At 31.4% G+C, this 23,519-nt stretch overlaps 1 protein-coding gene across 2 annotated transcripts in view; it reads left to right on the top strand.

Annotated features, from left to right (window-relative positions):
* Window positions 1-266: 266 nt before the first annotated feature.
* Window positions 267-23,519, top strand: part of LOC127723462 (cadherin EGF LAG seven-pass G-type receptor 1-like) — a 31,835-nt gene continuing 8,582 nt past the window's right edge. The window contains exons 1-13 of one of the 2 annotated variants that reach the window (XM_052230110.1): window positions 267-459; window positions 1,556-1,627; window positions 2,015-2,182; window positions 2,810-2,891; window positions 4,215-4,369; window positions 10,398-10,556; window positions 12,622-12,746; window positions 14,217-14,394; window positions 15,340-15,510; window positions 16,753-16,896; window positions 21,426-21,557; window positions 22,392-22,571; window positions 22,982-23,127. In XM_052230110.1, the coding sequence (XP_052086070.1) occupies window positions 402-459; window positions 1,556-1,627; window positions 2,015-2,182; window positions 2,810-2,891; window positions 4,215-4,369; window positions 10,398-10,556; window positions 12,622-12,746; window positions 14,217-14,394; window positions 15,340-15,510; window positions 16,753-16,896; window positions 21,426-21,557; window positions 22,392-22,571; window positions 22,982-23,127 (1,770 nt within the window). In that variant the 5' untranslated portion in view covers window positions 267-401. Of the gene's footprint in view, window positions 460-1,555; window positions 1,628-2,014; window positions 2,183-2,809; window positions 2,892-4,214; window positions 4,370-10,397; window positions 10,557-12,621; window positions 12,747-14,216; window positions 14,395-15,339; window positions 15,511-16,752; window positions 16,897-21,425; window positions 21,558-22,391; window positions 22,572-22,927; window positions 23,128-23,519 lie in introns of both variants that reach the window. The other variant, XM_052230109.1, reaches the window with a different exon arrangement.

A 23,519-nucleotide genomic window follows, 5' to 3' on the forward strand; every position in this document is an offset into this window, starting at 1 on the left:
TGTAACAATATTAACAGAAAAAGTCCAAAATCTAAAATGACCCGTGAATATATAATCAGCGTATAGATATTCAATTATAGAAATGATTTAAGATAAAGAAATATTGCACCGAACGAATAATTAATAGTCCGTTAAAAGAGCTATTCAATTTAATCTATGCGGTAAAAGGTCAAAGAAATGCAAGCCTGTCAATCAATGCTGAAAGAAACATTTAAAAAATCAAAGTCGTACACGTAGCATATCGTACTTTCTTTCAAAATATTCACTGCATGGCTGAAACAATTATTTCTGTATTACTTAAAGGCTATTTCACAAGTTTATTTTAGTGAGTAAAATCCTAAAAAATGTACATTTTTGTTCATATGATTGGACATTTTATAAGAGAGAAGTAAACATTCCTAATGATTCTATTGATTTACTTGTGCTTGTTTACTCAAGTTGTAACAGTATTGACAGCAGGTAAGACGCATCTTTTTATTTACGCTACAATGAAAATGTAACCCGGTTTATATCACTGGACCCCCCCCCCCCCCCAAAAAAAAAACCAAAAAACATAAAGTAGAACGAGATCCTTGTAAGAAAAGCGTAGACACGGGATCTTTATTAAAACCAAATTGAAGCAGTGCATACTTTTTAAAACTGTCAGTAAGAACAGATCGTAATATCCGATCAGAAAAGGACAATATTGCCATCTTCATATTTTAACAGGATAATTTTAAACGGAAAATAGGCATTTGTTATAAGTATTATCATCATATCCTCTCCGAATTACAAACCCAGCTGATTTGAAAGGTATTGGATCATGCAATGGGTTATTAAACAGAGAGGGAAGATACCAAAGGCAGAATCCAAAATCAAAAGTCAAAGAAATACCCACAAAATCATGGCAAAGAACGAAAAACGACAGAAAGACGAACACCGGTCTACAAAAAACTACATAACAAACAGGGGCGGAATCCAGTATTTTTGAAAGGATAGTTCCATAAAAAAGGATTAAACACAGAGCGAAGCGAGATTATTTTTTAGACGAGTGTATGCTAAAAAATCATATAAATGATGAAAAACATATTTGTTTGCCAAACAAAAGGGGAGGGAGCGTATGTACATGTATGTGCATGTTTGTGTCAATATACTGATCATGCAAATTAGTAGTCAAGCTTAGTAAACACCATCTTAGCAACGTCTCGCCAATTTGCTGGATTTTATGGACTTAACACGGAGATACGATGATATATAATTGTACCAATTTCAGTTAGTCAGCTTGTAAAATACATTCCCCCGTTTGAAAATTCGGAATCAGAAAACAATTTATCACGTTAACAAATACACATAATTTCATTACATGTATGAAATACACCCGCTATGATTACACATTGTTAAAATAATGCATCAAACAACAATTGAAAAGCTTGATATAACTGTTGATTTCTTGGTTTATGAAGCGCGAAAATACAAAATGTGATACGGTCAACGCTTTTGCACCCCAAACAAATTATAAAAAAGGCATTAATTTCTTAGGTAAGAATTTATAGTTATGACAATATATCTTTTACAGTATGTGGTGATTCTACAATTGGAATGGCTGATCCTCCGTCAACGTATAGTGGAAATATAGATTCCAATTCAAGTAATATGATTTTAATATATTTAATACATCACTATTGAAGATACTCGAGGGTCTCGATTGGGTTTACAGATTAGAGAATATTGGGCCAATACTATGGAAAATGGCCCAAGAATAATAAGAATAGAAAAAAAAATTAAAAAAAATAAATAAAAAAGAATGGAGAATTATTGGGTGCAAAATTCTATAAAGAACAGAGAAAAATTACATAACAGATTAAAGAATACAGACTCGGAGTACCCCATCCAGACCTTCCTACATGTAACTAGCAACCCTTTCATAAAGCACGCACTGTTCAGAGTTAACGTATGATACATCAAAATTATTAAAATAAGGACGTCAATGTGATTGTTTTTCACCCAAAACATTGTAGATGATGTTCTATTGTAGACACTGCCTACGTCATGACTGACGCTGCTGTTGAATTCAGTTGCTGTGGTATGATCAAAACGTGGAAGTTTTATGCTTCAAGATCTGGAACAATCAAACTCCAAGTTTGGAGAACTTGGTTTAATACAAACTTTACACTAGTTGGCGAAAACACTTTTGTAGTCCCAGGTAATTTTGTCATAACTAATTCTTTTTAGGAATAACATTGATTTTAACAAAACTTTCGGAAATTGTGCTTAGTTACAAAATGTACAGATTCAAAAATTGAAAATTAGGAACTTTTAAAGCTATCAGAATATTCATTATGTTTGAAATGAACTCTCCACCTTATAACGCCCTTTTAACCATACCATGGCTGTAGGTAGTATGGTATACAATTTCATGACTGTTTTGTCGATTGCCATGTTTTCCAAGATATAAATTTAAAGTTATCTTTATATTTATAAAATTGAGAATGGAAATGGGGAATGTGTCAAAGAGACAACAGCAGAAGGTCACCAACAGGTTCTCAATGCAGCTAGAAATTCCCGCACCCGAAGGCGTCCTTCAGCTGGCCCCTAAACAAATATATATACTAGTTCAGTGATAATGAACGCCATACTAAACTTCAAATTGTACACAAGAAACTAAAATTAAAAATAATACAAAACTAACAAAGGCTAGAGGCTCCTGACTTGGGACAGTATACGCACATTAAAATTCAGTTCAAGAGAAGTCCGAGTCTGATGTCAGAAGATGTTTAGTTCATGACAATATGCTTCTTGTAATAATATAGCATCTTTTATATCTATTTAGTTGAAGCCGTAAACCAAGAAATCCACTATGAAGTCGCTGAAGAGCATCGAATCCAAATAAATAATAATGATTACATTGGATGGTAAGTGGTACATCAAAGTGAATTGTTTGTTACGCAATACATGTTCGAAAAGTCTGAACAATGAATTATTAAGCCATATTCAGTCTTTCAGAAAACTTAAGACTAATTGACTGTGGTAAATTTTGTACTGTTCAGACAATTCGCTAACATTAGGTTTGAACCGCAGAAAATATAGGAGTCATAATGGTATGGTCCGATCGTATCATGGTGCGCGTCTAAAATGGAACTATGTTTTTTTCTAAATAAAAACATCAACCAAATCAATGTAATATAAAATCCGTTTCGTTAATTAGTCACTTACTGAAGAGGCTTCATATTTTACGAAATAGGCAAGCTGCATATAAGACACATTTTGTCATATTACAAATTACAAAAAAAAAAAAAGATTAGAACAACGATTTAAATGCGAGACTGGACTGATGCATACAGTCCACTATGCTCATCCAAAATTTCGAGATCTATAGAGTATGTTTTTTGCAGATTTGTATGTTTCTACAATTAAACGAAGGTTTAAAAACGTCATATTTGTGAGTGACTTTCGGTGATGACTATATTTGATAGCAACATTTCTTGCGAATTAATTAGAAATAATAACATTGCATTTATGTTTCATAAGAATTCACAACTTTTGATTGATTGAAAACAATGGAGAACCATTCCAAAATTATATTTTATTTCAAAATAAAATGCTTCCACGCTTCATACAAAAAGTGCTTCGGTCAACGCTTTTACATCCAAATAAAATGACAAAAAGAAACATTACATTCTTAAACATGAAGTATGTATAGAAACTATAAGATAAGAAATAATTCCTGTGATGTTTTGATGGCCGGCAACCAACTTGTAAAATCTCTCATCATCAAAACCTTGAAAATTGTCTACATGGTACTTTATCGTGTTGCTTAGTCTTTAGTTTTCTATGTTGTGTCATCTGTACTATTATTTGTCTGTTTGTCTTTTTATTTTTGGCCATGACGTTGTCAGTTTGTTTTCGATCTATGAGTTTGACTGTCCCTCTGGTATCTTTCGTCCCTCTTTTATCATTTGGTCTTTAAAAAAGTATACACATCATTCTTTTAACTTAAAAACTTTTGACATTCAGACGAGATTAACGAAAATTCTAAAAATCAGATCGCATTTGAAAAATCAAAAGAGGGCATGCAGTTAATGACATATAGCATGTCACTAAAAATTCCAAACTAGCTACTTACTGCGGTTTAACATTATAACTACTTACTACGTCCCTATCAATTCTATGACTTTACTGTTACTTTAGGTTTCTTTCTCATTGAAATTTACAACACATGTTGTTTTTTCATACAGGTATACAACGGGAACTGATATAATACCATATAGTGGAGGAGCGAGACCAGATAATACATACTATATAAGTACAAGCGTGTCGGTTGATAGTACATATCCATTTACGTCTAACTATGACAACCGTGTTTATGCCATTGTTGCCGTAGTTACTGCAAGTAAGTTTCTTTTAAAATACATGTACTATGCATTAAATCTTATATCCCTTGATTCTTAAAACAATCATAACAGCAAAGTTATATTTTCTATTGGATAATATTCTATGAATAATAAACGGGGTTTGAAAAATAAATCAAATTTGAAAGACTTAAAATATCAAAACAGTTTTTTTTTTCTCTCAAAATATAAAAAAGAAGATGTCAGGTATGATTGCCAATGAGACAACTCTCCACAAGTGACAGTGGTGCATGGTTACATTTTCTGTACAAACACTATATCACTTCTCAAAAATACTTCATTGTTATTCAGATCTACATTCATACAAATAATTATATAGTAAGCACCTCCTATATTTTCATACCAGAGTCTTCAAATATGCTTATCTGATGTTCAGTAGTTGTCGTTTGTTGATGTGGTTCATAAGTGTTTCTCGTTTCTCGTTTTTTTATATAGATTAGACCGTTGGTTTTCCCGTTTGAATAGTTTTACACTAGTAATTTTTGGGGCCCTTTATAGCTTGCTGTTCGGTGTTAGCCAAGGCTCCGTGTTGGGGACCGTACTTTGACCTATAATGGTTTACTTTTATAAATTTTGACTTGGATGGAGAGTTGTCTCATTGGCACTCATACCACATCTTCTTATATCAATTGAATGTAGTGTATCTAATTAATAGGTGTATAAGGTATTGTATAAAAATAGGAAGATGTGGTATGATTGCCAATGAGAGAACTATCCACCAAAGTTCAAATGAAGTGGGTGTAAGCAATTATAAGTAATCGTACGGCCTACGACAATGAAAAAGACCCATACCGTATGGTCGGCTATAAAAGGATTTAACATTTGAGATTTTCAATATCAATCATGATTATTACTGAATATTCATCAAGAACTTTCGAAGGAAGTTTCCTATTATACGCAGTGAATTCATCTTATTTATTTTTCTAATCCAGAGCCTTTCTAAAATGTTCTATACATGTCTCAAATTTGTGCACATATTTTGTATTCTGCTAATTGTGGTACCTATAAATAATAAGGAGATGTGGTGTTGATTGCTAATAGCACAATTATCCGTTAAAGACCTACGGACAAAGGTGTAAACAATTACATATCTCCTAGTCAAATTTGTGTAACATTCTAGATTGAGGGTTCAATTTTGCGTTATCATATCCTTCAACAGTTTGTGTTTTAGCCTTATTTGTTTTAAATATCTGTATTAATATTTAAAAAGAGGGCCTAAATTTGAGGACACATTGGATAATGTTTCATATTTTTATGGTGAAATTTCAGTATCTTTCATTTTACAAACCATAACTTTCTTATCTCAGCTAACTCAGGTCTTTGACCTTGTCTTTTCATTGTAAATGTTTATTTGATGTGTCTCGTTTGCAGCATATCAAACGAAATCGTCTAGATACATTCTTGTTTGACTTTTAGTGTGGCATGTTAATTTTTTGTATTTTTTTTATGTTTAGACCATTTCCTCTATTATTGATTTTTCGGCCATCAATTTTCATATTTTTTATATTGAAGCACCCTATCAAATACAGTCGATATTTTTTGTTCTTTTTTATCTCTTTTATCTTTTATCTCGAAATGAAATTTCCTGATCTATTTATAGCTTAGAAATTAAACAAATTATTGCTTTTGAATTAACAGTTACATGACATTCACTTGGCAGACCTTGGCGCAAAAAAAAAATAAAAATAAATAAATAAAAAAATAAAAAGTGAAACAACACTTTATAAGTTGAATACATTCGACGGTCTTTTCTGGATTTACTTTCATAAGACACATTCACCAAATCTACCTAAGGTCATATTTGCCTGAATGAGTTGAAACCACAATTTCGTTATTTGTCAAAGATACAAAAGTACATTGTATGTTCATTTCATCTTTTGAACAAGTAATATATTTCGGTGTTGCATTTCAATCTAGTCCCCCCCCCCCCCAAAAAAAAAACGGTTTGGATGCACCAAAAGTTTGTAAGTGCCATTTTATGTTCTTTCATGCGTCCTCATATCTAGACTTCTTGTTTTACTTAATATGCATACAACGTGTATAATATATTTTTGCATACAAACTGTGTACATAACTCGATCGTGACTCAAAATATTTTTGATATTGTATATCGGCTTCTCTCTGTTTGTTCAGTATCGTTAAAACGAACAACGTCAACTGTACGATGGTTAAGCATGTTCGATAAGTCTGGATGTATTAATTGTAAATATCATCAATATTTAATTCATCAAATCATATTCTGATGAAATTGTGTTGAACAATATATTTTAATCTTTTATTTTGTTTTCTCAGAACGTAAACAAACACAATTTTCCCATCATCCTTTATTTTACAATAATAATACTCGCATATGACAGTGAAAATCAACTATCTGGATTCGCACTTTGTATACACTGGTTACACTGTGCAACACGTTCATAATTTGAGTTCATTCTGCTATGTGTATACATTTTGATATCAGAAGAAAGTTCTGTCAGCTGTTTCTTATTACTTTTACACAGTGGCATATTTATTAGTTTAGTATTACATGACCTTGGTCGATACATAACTATTTGAATCTATAATTCTGTATTTTTCTATTGTACAATTTTATATATTATAAGTTTGCGTATTTCCCAAACCAATATAAATACATTTTTTTTCCGACATGTTGTATATGGGAAAAAAAATATAGTTAAATACTCTTGGTTTTTTGTTATTAAATATTTGCTGACTTTGAAATACAATATTTTGTAAATATTCACTGGTTATTTATCAATATATAAATTGTATTCCCATTTGCCTTTGTTTAAGGATACTTTTATGTTCAAACAAATAGTGATTTGTATATACCTGTCACGATTAGATTTATTCACAACTTTTCATATAAATTTAAAGCGATTTAGAGCTTGATATCGATTAAGTAAGATTCATCGAAAACACAAACCCTAGATCTCTTTTAACACAGGAGGTTATGCTGTTATAATCTCTAGACGACACGAATACACATTCATGGTATACATATGTTATGAATGTCGTACATGGTAGGAATATATTACTTCATATAGAAATTGTAAACACTTAAAAAGTTATCATCTTTTTTGCGATAAAAAAAGTGGAAAAAAGGGGGGGATACGCTCTCTACAGCCCTTGGCACCACCACTGGTTAACTGCTCTAGATGCTGATTAAGAAGAAAAATGTAACATTTTGATTTAGAATTAACTAACAAATTCTGCTGCAAGTAGTAAATTATATTTATTCAAAATAGAAAAATTAAAATGATTAAATTGTGTCAATCAATAATAGTAATATCCTTCATCAGTGAAAATAAAATTTATCTTAACTATACACACTAATTATGGATTGTAAACGACGCTGACCCAAATAATTTCTGCAAGAGGATAAGCTCTATATTTAAGGAACGATAAAAAAAGTTAGCAAAAATTTAGCTTATAAGACGACACGAGTTGTCTTTCTTGTATAACATTCTGTGAAAAAAGAAAAATCGGTAAGACGTAAGCATTTATAGGAACGACGTAAATAAAGCGACGGTTGTCGGATGACTATTAGCATTAGATGATCATAAAAATAGCATTTCAGAACTAATAAATTTCGAAACGGCTTATCAGTGCCCAAAAGATCTTTTCCGGATGTATAAAATCTTTTTCTTGCATTACTATGGAATTCAACAATTTTTTAAATTATGGGCTTGCATTATATAACTGGAAATATTATTCAATCCCATAATACAGGTTAAATTAGGGAATTCCATAATATTATGGAGTTCGGTAAGTGCCCCGACTGTTGTACATAATATAATATAATATCATTTGTATTTATATGCTTATAACAGAAAAGCATCTTGTAGTTATACTGAACTTTTGATGATCTTTTCTTTACACTTTTACAATATACTTTGTGTATTGTGTCTAGAGGTCATTGTTTAAAACCTACGAGAAGGTAACACCTCCCGAAACGAAAGCTGTTTTTTATCAGCTAAGGCGTCTGTGCAATGCAGCAAAAGTGCGAAGTGAAAACTTCAGGTTTCAGTCCCACTCTGGGAGGAAGTAAAGAATCAGATCTACTGTAAAAGAGAGGCGAAAGATACCAGAGGGACATTCAAACTCATACGTGGAAAATGAACTGACAACGCCATGGCTAGAAAAAGAAAAAAGATTAACAGACAACTAATAGTACACAAAACACAAGATAGAAAACTAAAGACTGATCAGCACGAACCCCACCAAAAACTGGGGGTGATCTGAGGTGCACCGGAAAGGTAAACAGATCCTGCTCCACATGTTTGTACAAATCCGGTAATAAGTCTAATTCGGTAGGTCACAATCGGGAATAGATGACGAAATCGTAGTTACGACATTAGGAACATATCTAACTGTGTTAGATTGATTTTCTGGACACTTTCAGAAAAACATTTAGAAACCGCCTGTGACAAGGATAGATACTAATAGTTAAACAATGAAGAGAGAAATACTTTTTAGCTCTAGACACGGTTCAAATTGACATATGCAACTATTCCAGTCATAATTACGTTCGATAACTCTGCATGTTACTGGTTTAATTAGGATTATGTAAAATTTACTAGTTACCGGATGAATGGTTTAAAGAAAATTGAAAAATATAGTTATTTCACCTCGGTTAATATCCATTCGAGGTCTTCTTTTATAAATATAAAATAATATCGTAATGAATTTCATTGAGAATTTGTCAACACTAATCAACATAGGTATTGTCAAAACATACATCTACATAGGTATTGTCAAAACTTACATCGTGATTAGGTGCCATGTTTGTTTTCTTTGATCACGTCAGAGACATATATATGTCTCTGATCACGTTGATGTTATGACTTAATATCTCCTTAGTCTAGCTATGTCCTTGGCTATCATTATAGTGACAATAACGTGTCATATTTAATTGCAATATAAACAGTGAAATTAAATTGAATTATTTGCATGGACAAAATAAGTGTCGAACATCGTCTACGTTTGAAAATTATTTGGTCGCCATTTTTTTAAATTTTCATAAAAAAACAACAGCATGTATCAGCTTTATCAAAAGGAACCAATGTTTGATTCTATGCTGCTTTAAGGTAAGACAATGACTGAAAACGCGAGCATCCAACAGTTATTTGATTTTCATTGTAACAATCTTACAAAATATATTTTTACCAAGTCGGCCCACGCTGTCAATGTGGTCGCCATCTTGAAAAATAATACCCGATTTTCTGAAAATAGCTAATTTTCAAATCAATTTGGAAGGGACGTAATAAAAAATTAAACTATTGCATGTACGATATTTCAAATATTTATGAATATAGTAATAAGCACATATTTCCACAATTTTTTCATCTGTTTTGTTTAAATCGCAATTTTAGGTTTAACACGACAGAAAATCCAATATTTATCGGAGTTGGATGATTTAACAGTGTGAATTATCGAGGCAACAAGACAAATTTTCAAAAGCATTTGGAAGGGAGAAGACCAAAATTTAAACTTTTCCAAAAGGCATAAATATATTTCTAAATATATGAGGAATTACTATATATTTCCACACTTTTTTTATCATGAACTTAAAGTAATTTATTTTATCGATTCCTGAAAGCCCCTGTGCATTTCTATACATTTTACTTGGGCATGATACGGGTGATGTGTGACGTCGCCAATGTCACGTGATGACTGCTATAGTTGGATATGATGACTTATAGTTTTTTGTATTTTTGATTGTGAGTAAGAATTGACATAATGTGTTCTAAATGGCAAAGTAAAAGATAAATGAGACAACTGTCAACCAGTAACCATAGTATGTTGATTGTAGCAAGTTCAAATATATGTCTATATACGGCCTTCAACAATGAGCCTATATCATATAGTAAGCTATAAAATTCCTGAAATGGCAAAATGTAAAACAATTCAAGCCAAAAAAAACCAACAAAAACAAATATGATAAACAGCAACAAACAACAACTAATACATGAACATGATACAATTATTTTATTTCTTTGATTTCAGACAAGAAACCTTACTTCGATAATATTCCCTCTCAGATCCACGTGTTTGACCATTTGGCAATCAACGATGTTGTGTGGACACTTGATCCTAAAGATACTGAAAATGATGACATCACAGTGTCGTTATCACAGACTAATACTTACTTCAAACTAAGTACAAGTACGTAATTAACGAAATGATTTTCAAAACACCGGGACAGGACTATTTTTTGCCCTCCCCCTTTTCCCTAATCCCTTATTTTTTGTTTTGTTTTGATAACATTTTTTTGTGTGTTTATACTGGGTGAAACTTACACAAATATATAAAAATAACATTTGTTTTACTATCAATTAATTGCTTATTTACTATGCACAGCAGTCACTGATTATTAATATATATATAGAGAGAATATATCTCACTTCGTACACTGGCATTTATATTTTCCAATGTGAAGTCTTGGAAGAAACTTAAGCTTGATTCGTAACAAATTTACTTACCATGCATCGGCATGTTCGGTCAGTAGGTATGATTCGTTTCTAATTTCATTCTTCTTGTTAAGGAGTCGACACTTATAATGATATCCGACCTCTGTCGGCAAATGGGGTCAATTTTCTCGTGTTGTCGTGTTGTCGTATTTTAAATTTTATTGGACCAATGTCCCAAGTACGTGTGGTTTTATAAGGTGTCGTATATGTATTACAGACGAACGGGAATTGACACAAAAATTAAAAGATTTTGTATTTACCATGGTACTTCAATATGCATAAGATATACAGAAGTAAACTGAATTTAATGTACTAGTAATTAATGAATTAGCCATAATTGTCAACGACATGAAGCAACCATTACGCCAAAACATATATCATTAAAGTAAGAAGATATGATATAATTGCTAATGAGACAACTCTTTACCCGAGACCAAATGCCATAGAAGTTAACAACCATAGGTCTATGTACGGCCTTCAACAATCTGCAAAACTCATACCGCAAAGTCAGCCATAAAAGTCCCTGAAATGACAAATGTAAAAAAAAAAAAACAAACGCAAAAACTAACGGCCTGATTTATGTAAAAACAATGAGCAAAATACAAATATGATATACAGAAACAAACGACAACCACAGAATTACAGGCTCCTGACTTGGGAAAGGCACATAATGTGGCGGGGTTAACCATGTAAGGAGGCTCCAAACCCTCCACTAACATGGGAAAGTGGTGTTACATTACAACACATGAGCAAACTCATCAAATCGATACAAAGCAGAAAGACAAGTAACAAAAACGGACGTACCAGGGTGTTTATACATCCCCACAACAAAACAGTCACTAAGTACAGATTTGAGAGTATTCGCAGCTACTGACGGCTATTTCAATGCAAATTACAGCTAATAAAAACATAACGTATCTAAGACTTAAACATCAATGAGAACATATTCAACATCAAATGAATTTTGTGAAGACATCATTCACAGTCATGACATATGTCAATGCCAAAATACAGGTATCGACAAATTGTAGAACCGTGAATGTGTTTACAAGGGACTCTATGTGTAGAAAACGAAAAAGACCCAATACAGGACAAATACAGAATGATATACAAGTTCTTAATAAAACAATAGAAGTGGGTAGGGATAAAATATAGTAAAAGAAATAGAACATTAATATAATGGAATATTGAGTCAGCTCTCTCACAAAAAAAAAAAAAAACAAAAAAAACCTAGCTGTAAAATACGAGGGCACAAACTGCAGGCACGGGGACACATTCTACTGCATCTACACAGCAAGAGTTACAAACCCTGCAGTAAATATAATAATAAAAAGATCTGGTTTAATTGCCAATGAGACAACTCTCCACAATTAAGAGACAAAATTACATAGAAGTTAACAACTACAGGTCTCCGTACGGCCTTCAACAATGAGCAAAACCATACCACATAGTCAGCTATAAAAGGCCCGGAAATGACAAATGTAAAACAAATGTCTTATTTTGGAAAATGAAGAAATGTGCAAATATTGACACAGTTTTTTGTTCTTGCAAAAATGCTTTGACGAAACATCAACAACATTAAGGAGAACAATGTTGATGCAATATTAAAAAGTTATATATTTGTGTAATATTTGCATCACTGTTCACTGTAACCTGCATACACATTATAATATACCATTATACTTTTTTTTCAAAACATGGCATGCATATATGAATTTACAGTTAACTTTGACATTCATTTGTAATGATTATTACTGTAGACGCCATAAAAGTAAAGTCCAGTTTGAGTACCACCAATTCCTTTGCAGTAGCCTTGGATCCACAGATCACAGACTCTTGTGGTGTTTCGGAATCAATTACATTAAGGATCATCGTAGAAAACGAGGTAAATTAAAACAGATAGAAATTTTAACCGAGGATTCAATCATCAATAAAAAGATGAAAACGAACAAACAGAACAATAGACAGAAGAAAACAAACGATAAAGAATACCCCCCCCCCTTTCCAAACCGAAACAAAACACCGATTGCGATTGCGAAACACAAACCTAACATAGATTGCACATGGATTAAAATAGATTTTCCATTAGCATGTTTAGGACGAGAAAGGTATTATCATTTCAGTATATACCCTACGATCTGCGAAACACAAACCTGAGATAAATCGAACATGGATTAGATTTTCCATTAGGACGAGAAAGCTATTATCATTTCAGTATACCTTACGATCAAGTTTAGTCATTTCTGAAAATACCCCCTGCTTGCTTGTTTATTTATAGATTAAGTGGTTGTTGCTTCATTGCCATTCATTGGTTCTACTTCATGCATCTTCAGGATGACAACAAAATTAACAATATCTCAAAAAGTTAGGTTCTGTAAAATGTGGGAATTTTCTGTCACCTGATAATTCTGATCAGTAAAATCAATTTGGGTATTGATGTTCCCGGTTAGAAATAAAATGTTTTACACAATTTTGTACAAAATGAAATAACAATTTAAAGTATTAACTTGCTGTTGACGTCTAATTGTGTCACATTCTTATGTTATGTCAGAAAATCGTAATATCTTAACACTTGGATGTAGCATACACATAACATAAACTCGAATATGTCAGCATCTCGGAACACTGATATAATGCGTTAATATTTCCACATGCTAAGGAGATACACATGTAAATGATATCGAGATCGCAAGAGTTTAAAACTATAAAAATAAATTTTGTAATTTATTGTCCATTTTTCAAATTGAAGATGATTCCAATGTGATGAAACGAAAATTGGTACACCACCAGCTGTCAGCTTTACTATTTAATTAATGAAAAAAAAATAATTACTTTTTTACTTCAATCAATAATAATACTAAACGTAGGAGTAGTACTTTGAGTAACATGAGTGTTAAAGAAACAAATAAATGGTTGATTAATTTGTATATGTTTGTTTGAATTTTTTTGTCAGTTGTGTTGTAAATGTTGTATGTCTGTGAGGTATGTTTACACAGTTTGACTGCTGGATCCAAATTATTGTCATATTAAACTATAACGCCTGTTTGGTGGCTTAACCAGTTTTGTCAATATAACGAAACTATAAACAACTGTCATACAAGTTGGAGGTTTAGCTAGCTATAAAACTAGGATTAACCCACCATTTTCTTCGAAAAATGCCTGTACCAAGTACAGAGTACGGCAGTAGTCTTTTTCAAACTTATTCCATTGATTGATGGCGTTTGATTTTGCCAGTTTTTATGGACTTCCCCTTTTTGAATTTGTCTTGGAGTTTAGTATTTTTGTTATACTTTTTATTCTCGGAAGGTAATTAGTATAACATTTTTGTCAGCATCAAACATATTTCTTTTTTTAGAAACCAATCATCACCTCGTTGCCAACGTCTGTTGAAATCAGTGAGAACAATGAAGTTGAAACGCTCCTACATACAATAACCGCTGTAGATGGAGAGACTTTGACATGCGAACTTCATAGTGTTCTCCCATTTAGTAACGATACAGTATTTGAGGTTAAACAAACATCAACTCCCGGAGGTGTGTATTTAATAGAGGATTATTTTGGAATATTTCATTGTATGAACAAAAGTGTATCGGAAGAAGAAAGGTTTAAGGACTACGATACGCACTGAGGCATTGACATTTTAACCAATTATTGAATGCTGGTACAATATAAAAAAAAAGATCTTTCACATTGTGTTATTCTTCGAATACATTCAAACAAATATAAACGCAATTCAATAACTAAAATTAAACTTTCCATTTATATGAGCAGATTCTTTTATATAAATGGACACCAACTACATGTTTTGCAGTCATACCAGATAGAATAGTCACATCTGTAATTTTACCATATATGTTCCGTTCCCGAATGTAACATTTTGACTGAGTGTGGATTCGCATGACGGGATTTGCATTGATAGCAGAAAACGCTCACCCTGTCCACGCATCAGGCTTCTCTCCTTTTGGAGTTCATTGTATTCCCTCAGTTTTTGGTCGTTACATTAATTTTTCTTTTCGGTTGATTTATGAGAAACTACTGTTTACTTATTTGTTGTCCTCAATGGCTCCACATTCACTTTAAGTTAATGGCGGGCAAGCTTTTTCAGGTACATTGAAATATGACAGATAAAACAAAACCGATTTTGCATGGTATTCCATTCTTTTCACAGATTTCTAAAATGAATCATCTTTGATTAAACAACAAATGAAATATTTTGAATGCGCCAACTCAAATAATAATATAATCAAGGGTTTTCTTCTGAATTTGCGAAGAACCTTAAAATCAGAACTCTTTCAACATGTCTCTTGACTTTCTACATAGCTACATGTATAAATGAAACAACAAGATTTGGGAAGTCATTCAATAATGAAATGTAAACACTAAAATTTTTTTTTATCCATTCTCCATTATTAGGTTGATTTATAAAAATGTACTTGAATGAAGTCAAATTTAATTTTCAGTCATGTTTATTTTTGTAGAATATGGCATATACTATGTATATATACCAAGAAACAGAAGCCTTGATTATGACAGTGTAGTAAGATATGACGTCAGTGTCACGTGTACAGATGGAAGACAACCATCAGATGAAGGACACTTAATGGTTTATGTAATAAAAAACATACCACCCGAATTTACAGATCTTCCACGTAAGAATTTATCTATCTTAACCAGAAACGTTTCTTTAAATAAAAATAAATTGCAGACAAAACTACCGATATATTCAATAGACAGAATATTCATAATTTGGTTTTTCTTCGTGATGACTCTGATCCACGTCTGGCGTACACAGTTATAAACCTGGTAACTTTGATGAGTGTTTTTATAGTTTTATGTTTATTCAAACGTCGTTTGTGTTTTGTTATTGTTCTCTTTTTGTGTTTACTTGTATTTAATTTTTTCATGTTCTTTATCATGTGAATGAAATATATAGTTTGGTAAACGCCAATGAGATAGCAACCCCGCAACATAAGTAAAAATAAATCTATGTAGAAGTTTCTTCAAAATTGACAGGTATAACTAAACAGTTTGGGGAAGTCATATAAACGACTGTCATACAAGTAAAATGTTTAGCTAGCTGTAAACATGACATGCATGATAAAACCAGGTTTAATCCACCATTTTCTACATGAGAAAATGTCCGTACAAAGTCAGGAATATGACAGTTATTTTCCATTCGTTTAATGTGTTTGAGCTTTTGATTTTACCATTTGATAAAGGACGTTCCGTTTTGAACTTTCCTTGGAGTTCGCTATTTTTGTTAATTTACTTTTAATAGAACCTTCTATTTCTAAAGATAACATGGATAATCATTGAAAGAAGTAAAAAATAATGAACTCTTTGTACATAATGGTATTTTAAAAAAATACCTCCTTGTAAAGGTTAAAAAAATAAAGTTGAAATTCAACCATCCTGCTTCGTTTTTTTTTTTATTTTTAAGTTCATATGATAACCATGACAACTTTCTCTGCTTAAGTAAAATGCAATTTTTCTGCAATTAGATATTACCCCCAAAAATGGTACTAAATTCACTATTAACTCTGCAAGATGCTTAAGTTCACGACTCGTATGCGATATTATACTGTACACGTACAATAGTGATACAGGTACCAAATGGGAGAATCATTCGTCATTCTTGTTATTCCTGTCATAGTTTCTGTGCATGTCATTACTTCACATTTTCCAGCATATAACTGAATTTTATATTAATTATATATACATGTAGGAAATAATTAATACTTGTTATGTTATTGATAAAATTTCAAAGTAAAAATCCTTCTAAAATGGTAAACCTTTTTAAAGGAATTAGAACAATGATATCGATCATTAGTTTAGTGTGAATAATAAATAAAATCATTAGACATAATATCGTATATACATTTTATATCTAGGTGAGGAGATCCTGCCTCAACAGTCAACAAGTTCTGGTTTTATCGTTCCTATTGTTGTGACTGACGCCGATACTGCTACGACGTCACTGTCATATGCAATCACGTGTGAGCCTTCTGCGTCATGTCCTTTCTCTCGGACAACAAGTAGGTATTTTAAGACTTAGAGTAAAATGAAAATATTGATAGGTCGGTTATTGGTTTAGGTTCTTTTTGGTCATATTGCTCTGTACGTTCTTTTTATTTGATCATTCACGGTTTTCAAATGTTTAGCTTAGACGTTCCTTATGAAAATTAATCTAAAAAGCACTAAAATTATACAGTGTAACTTTCATTTCATAAACCTAATGTTAAATCTCATGTTAATTAAGAGACGTATAATGTAAGTTTACTTTATTTCGCGGATACTTATCGCGTTTTTGTCCTCTGTATCCAGTTTGAATGATTTACTATCGCAGTTTTCCAAATTGTTGGTGTAATATATAAGTGAAGGTCCTAGTTTGACAAATGAGTAGTAAGATTCAAAGGACATGGTATAATAAGGGGTATTTTTTGCCCCGTCTCCAAATAAGTTTATAATCATATCATTGATAGTCTTTGTACAGAAGCTTGATAAAACAATGATTTTTTTTATTATCCGATTAAAAGAAGGTTGCCTAGCTACAGATTTTGTAAAATAGTAAAATGATCACGTATTCCTTGCTTTATCAGTATAAACTACCGCAATTGCAAAATAAGATTGTCTTTTTTAAGAATACATTAAAGTTACAAATGAGAATCCAGTTCATCGTTAGTTCACTAAATGCATACCAACGATATAGCAACCGAAATATTCCCTAGCAACGGTTACAAAAATGCTTCTATTTCCTATATTTGAACTATGAATTAAGTAATCTCTGAACAATGTGCCTACATTTTTGTTGTTACACTGTAATATGAATATCTAAATCGTCATTCTTTTTTTATGAAGTACGTATTGAACCTAGCAACACACATGTTGCTTAGTTACAGCTTAAATCGTTTCAGTTAAAGACACATACAAGTGAAGCAATCATATTGGTGTACAAATAAGTATAAACGCAAATTAGACTGATTGTACCAGGATAACTAACTGTAAGAAATGAAATGTCAGTCCAATTTTAGTTCATATAGTTTACTAAATGCTTTTGAACAATCTTACAACAGCAATATTGCTTAACAACGGTTAAAACATTGTTCTGATTTGTATCTAGAGCAACCTTTGGAAAATAAGCTTTCATCTATGGTGTTACACTTTAATATACATATCTTACTAATCAATATTCATTAGACGAAGTTCAAATTGAACCTAGCAACATAAATGTTGCTTGGAAACTGCTATAAAAGATAAGTATTTGTCAAAGTTATCGTATTTGAAATATTATCAGTAACGTTGAACGAATGTTGAAAGATATACAAGAGTCGAGTAAATGTCAAGATGGTCTACAATCGTGTTGATGTCGAATTTCTTCTCTAAACATCACCAAATTGTATAATTTTTGGCACTTTCCGTCATTCATAGTCTTTTAAGGATATAGTTAGGTGAAATTAAAAACATCTAGAATTTAGAATTGATACTATAAGTCAGAAAAGCCTTAGTTAAGGAACAAAATAGGCTAAAATATTGATAGGTTATGGAACTCCGTTTTGAGATATTTGATATTTAAAAAATTGCGGGAAAAGGCTGACTCGGACTTTTACATTATTGAGCATTGGCATTATTTGGGTCTCAAATCGCAAGTAAAAAAAAATCCAGAATCTGCTTAAATTTTGGCAATGACCTTTTTATGAGCTATTGAAGTCTTCTAAAAAAGGTGAGTGATATGGGGCAAATTATTTTGCCCTGTATCATAGGAAAAAACCCAAAGAGTCCGAACATCTGACAAAAATTCTTAACCTGACCTGAGATCATTCTTAAAGACCCAGTTGGCACAGAAATTAACACATAATACAGATAAAAAAAGATACTACATGAACGACCAGTTTCTACAGATCATTTCACATGCAGAATTTCGTACCTTGTCATTTGCATTATTTTGATTTTCGTAAACAAAATATCGGTGAAATAAATCTCTCGCGACACATAAGTTGGGTTTTAATTTATTTTCATACTCATAAAGATTTTCTAAAAAATAAATGATCGATTGATCAGTGGCCAGATCGTTTTCTTTATAATTTAATTTTACCCTCAAGGTGTAATACCACCAAATCATAGTACGTCACATCCGGTTGCATACGAAAATAGGTCGAAAAAAATATTCCCTTGAATTTGACAGTTGTAGGTAATTGATCCTACATTTCATTGCAGTAAAAAATTTCTTGGTCATAAACATATATCTTGGGTATTTCAAAGCACCATTATTTTTTTATTTGGGGTTTCTGTAGAATACTTTGGAAACTTGAGGTTACATGGTTACTAAAGCTTGTACACAGGTTAAAAAAGGGGGAAATTTGATTGGTTAACTTCCAGTGATGGTTATTTTCTTTTTTTTTTTATAATTTATTATTTTTCTTCATGAATTTACAGGTATCAACATATATTTATCTTGTGGTACAATAATCAAGCAAGTGAAATAAATAAGCATGATAAGCATTCTATGGACTAACACTATGAAATCTATGAATGAAGTATAGTAATAACATTTTCATTAATATAGTAATAATAGTAATAGTAGAGAAAGCATATGGTATAACTACCAGTATACAAGTTCTTTCAAATACTCATATATATACACATATGTATATACATTAACCTAATTTAAATTTAATTAATGATCTTAGCCCAGGGGTTCCAGTACAAGTTGTGTTCTTCCATACTTAAATATTTTGAAGAAATATGTTTCTCTAAAATCAAGTTTTCTTTTATGTAATTTTGAAGACCTTTAATATGAGGTTTTATGTCTTGCATCTTACATCTTTGATGGTTATTTTCTTATATGCAATGAAATGTTATGTAAAATTTTTGTATAGTACTGGACAGGATAAAACTTTACTCATGCCAAGTATTTCTTTATTTGAAACAAAGATAAATTCTGCACAATGTTTTGAAAAGTGCAAATTTAACAAAGACTAATAGGGGAAAATCAATGGTGGTATAACACCTAATATGGGAAGCTGTACATGCACCTTTGACCTTGTGAGTACTCTCATGTGTTAAAATGTCTTGCTATTTAAGTGAAATATTACAAATTATGAAATATTCTGAGTGGATTGAGTCTCCAAAACACATTTTATTAGAAAATTTCCTTGAAATAGGACTTTACCATAAATATTAGTTGACAGAACAAGCCATACTTAAAGTTTTGGGAAGCTTTTTCTCCTAATTTCTTATATTCTGCTATATAGAAATTTTTCCTAAGAAATACTTTAATAAATATATAGTTTTAAGTAAATGATATTATTTTTAAAGCAGTTACAACAAATTATTCACCAAAAGAGAAGCGTTTTATGTCCCTCTTTGGAATACGGCGTAAATTTAAGTTTTACGTAAGGACTTATTGAAACCTCCTTGGAGACAGTAAACTTTTATACGGATAGTTCATTCAGCTTGAATACTTCAATTAATCATTTATTATAACATTTCTATCATAAATGAGTGAAAATTACCCCAAAATTTTTATTTATTGGCCTAAAAGTAGAAATTTTGAGGAAATGAGAGGTATAAATGGACCAAAAGAGACCTTATAAGCATGACAAAGAGGTCCATTAGTAGTATTTATCATCCTAAAGTCATCTTTTGTATCATATTCAACTGTTTGTAGGCAGATGTGATAAATATTTGATCATTTATTGGTCCACACTATATTCTATCATGATGCGGCTTGGTTTGGATTTTTCGAAGAAATTTTGCTCGAATCGCTGTAGATGTCGTCTTACATCATACTAGGTTTTTCTCAAACTATTGAACTGATTATGACAAAACTTGACAGGAATGCCTGAAATAACCAGTATTACAAAGGAAAAAAGTCACATTCAGTTTATTTAACAAAAAAGTCTTCTTTAAAACAATGATTGAGGAAGGTACCGAAATATATATCATATGTATGTTCAATTGCATTTTGCTATAATCCGATTACTTTCTTAATTGGATAAAATATTTCAAACTTATTTGATCATGTTGATAATTGAGACATTGATGATAACAACTATTGCACACATTTTTTCCAAATAAAAAAAAAAACAAGGATACAACTATTTTTTATTTAGTATGATTTTGTATGAATAGTAAACACAATGCATAGATTGTATCTATTGTTTATCGTGACAATAAAGAACGAGCCTTCACATTGACGTTGTAGATCCAACAAAATATTGCATGGGTTAAATGTGTTTAAGAATGGGGATGGACAATAATAAAAAAAAAATTGATTCAAAGGAATTTAGATCCTACAACATGAAACAAGTATAAAACGATCGTCAAAAATAAACTTACAACGATTTATTCAACTGCCTTGTTTCGGTCAATCTTTAGTTCTTATAAAATCATCAATTAGATACATAAAACCAATTTTAATATTTAAACACAAAACGAAAAATTCAAGAATTATTTTTTTGTATATTTTTTCTCCCTTTCAAACACTCATGTTTTATTTCAAGCACATAATAAACTGAAAAGATGTTGTCAAGATGTTCATGTATTTATTATCTTTTATTTCAAGCATCAACAGGAGCAGATATAAAAACCACTGTTGATTTTTCCACTATACAAGTACCTGCTTTTGATATCCATGTTACAGTGAATGATGGAGATACTACAGTGGGACCAAAGGTCCTAAGCATTTATGTAGAAAGTAAGATGTTTGATTTGGACAAATTACATATATATATATATTCTGGTGCCATTTGTGAATCTTGTGAAGAAAAAAACGCGTTTCTTGGGTACCAGAGTATAGCTGGCATCTCTGATGAGTTTTTACAATCGAATTGAAACTAGAAAAAGAATTGCAATAGGGTTATGCTGAGCAAAAAAAAGTGTGCATTCTTGTTGTGACTTACATTTAGAAAAGCATTCGAGATTTAACGAGTTTTATATTAAGTGTTGCTCCTCTAGTTTTTGAATTTCGGCCAGATTTTCGAAATCCTCTGATTTTATCCATGTATTGCCGTTAAAAAATTTTGCCCACTAACCCCTACTTTTCTTTTCATGATTTTATTACATAGTTTAAAAGGCCATATTTGAAAATCTTATAAAATCCTTGTTATTTTTTCATAGTTTTTGAAACAAAAAAGCGGCCAATGTTTAAAGTATGAAAAATCTAGAGAGAATTATTTCCCGCCAAATTTAAATGGCTTTTATCTCGAAAACAAGCACAGGGACCCTTCATTTTTTTCTGCTTTTTTAGTTCCTTTATTCATATATATAACATTTTAGAACAGTCTTTTGAAAATCTTGTTATTTTGAAACAGAGTAGCGAACATCCTTAAGATCATTGTTCAGTTTTCAATTCTCCTGAGTAGTGTATAATGAACTATAGTCTTCTAATGTCTTTTAATTGATGTTGTTTTTTCTTTGATTTATAATAATTTTTTATGTTATTGTACTTTCTTCAAATAAAGCTTGAGCATCCATAGCAATTTTATTTTATTGTTTGATCACTTTATATTTCAAATTTTCATTCTTTCAGACATTAACGATATTCCGGTATTCGCCAATGCTGAATCAGACTTGAAAATCGGGGTAGAAGAAAATACCGCCATAGATACACTTTTATATACATATTTTACAACAGATCTTGATTCTGTGGACGTCGTTACATATTCCTGGACACCGACTACGAACACTTACTTTGATATAGATTCAGCAAGTAAGTATAATATAAAAAGCATTATTTTATCAATGAAAATCACCCTCTTAATTCATCTTACCGCATTTGGCTTAAATCTTTTGATACACTGATATTGAAAAAAGTTAATTTATAACCTTATAAATATTCCTAAAAAAAATGACTTTATGAATGAGAAGTGAGTCAAATATTACTCATTCTGATAAAAATTTATAGCATGGTATGACTCGTTTGTATTTGAACACCTTACCATATCAGGGGAAATTCACTTAGTTAGAAAAAAAAAACTGCTAGCAAATGTCTCACCGTTGTCTTTATTTTGCTACCTTTGTGACTGAATGAAAAACCTACTGTCATAACATTTCTTTTTTTTTCAGGTGGACAGATTTCAACAATCGCGATATTTGACTACGACAATCTCTTCTATGTAGGGTCTGATACTGAATTTAAGTTCGTTGTTAAAGCCACGGATACTAAAGACACTGCAACAACAACTGTCACTATCTCTATTGTAAATGTGAACGATGTTCCAACACTCAGTAATACACATTACGTTATAAATGATACTGAGAACTTGGTAAGTTCAAAAATGTTTACTTCATGGCAATAATTTTTACCATTTAATACAGTGCAAGTTCTAAAAGCATATATGTAGATGCTTTAATGTAACTTTTTTACATTTTCCCGTATTATATATGCTCTTAAACGTTTAATATTTTGGTTTGCAATATTTTTTGGTTTTGTTTGTTCCTCTGGAAACACCTGTCGCAATCACGAACAATGATATTATACTTTTCCCTTATGCATTTAAATATCATACGGTTATAACGGTTATAAGAGAATCGTTTTAACACACAAACGCTGCATTATCTCTGTGTTTAACTTAGTGTGTCTAAATAGCAATATTGTTTGTATTTAAGTGATCAGCAAACTAGTTTACTAATTATTAAATTCAATGTCTGGTAAGTT

Source organism: Mytilus californianus, unplaced genomic scaffold, assembly GCF_021869535.1.
Source record: "Mytilus californianus isolate M0D057914Y unplaced genomic scaffold, xbMytCali1.0.p SCAF_13, whole genome shotgun sequence".
In the NCBI taxonomy this organism is placed as follows: Eukaryota; Metazoa; Mollusca; class Bivalvia; order Mytilida; family Mytilidae; genus Mytilus; species Mytilus californianus.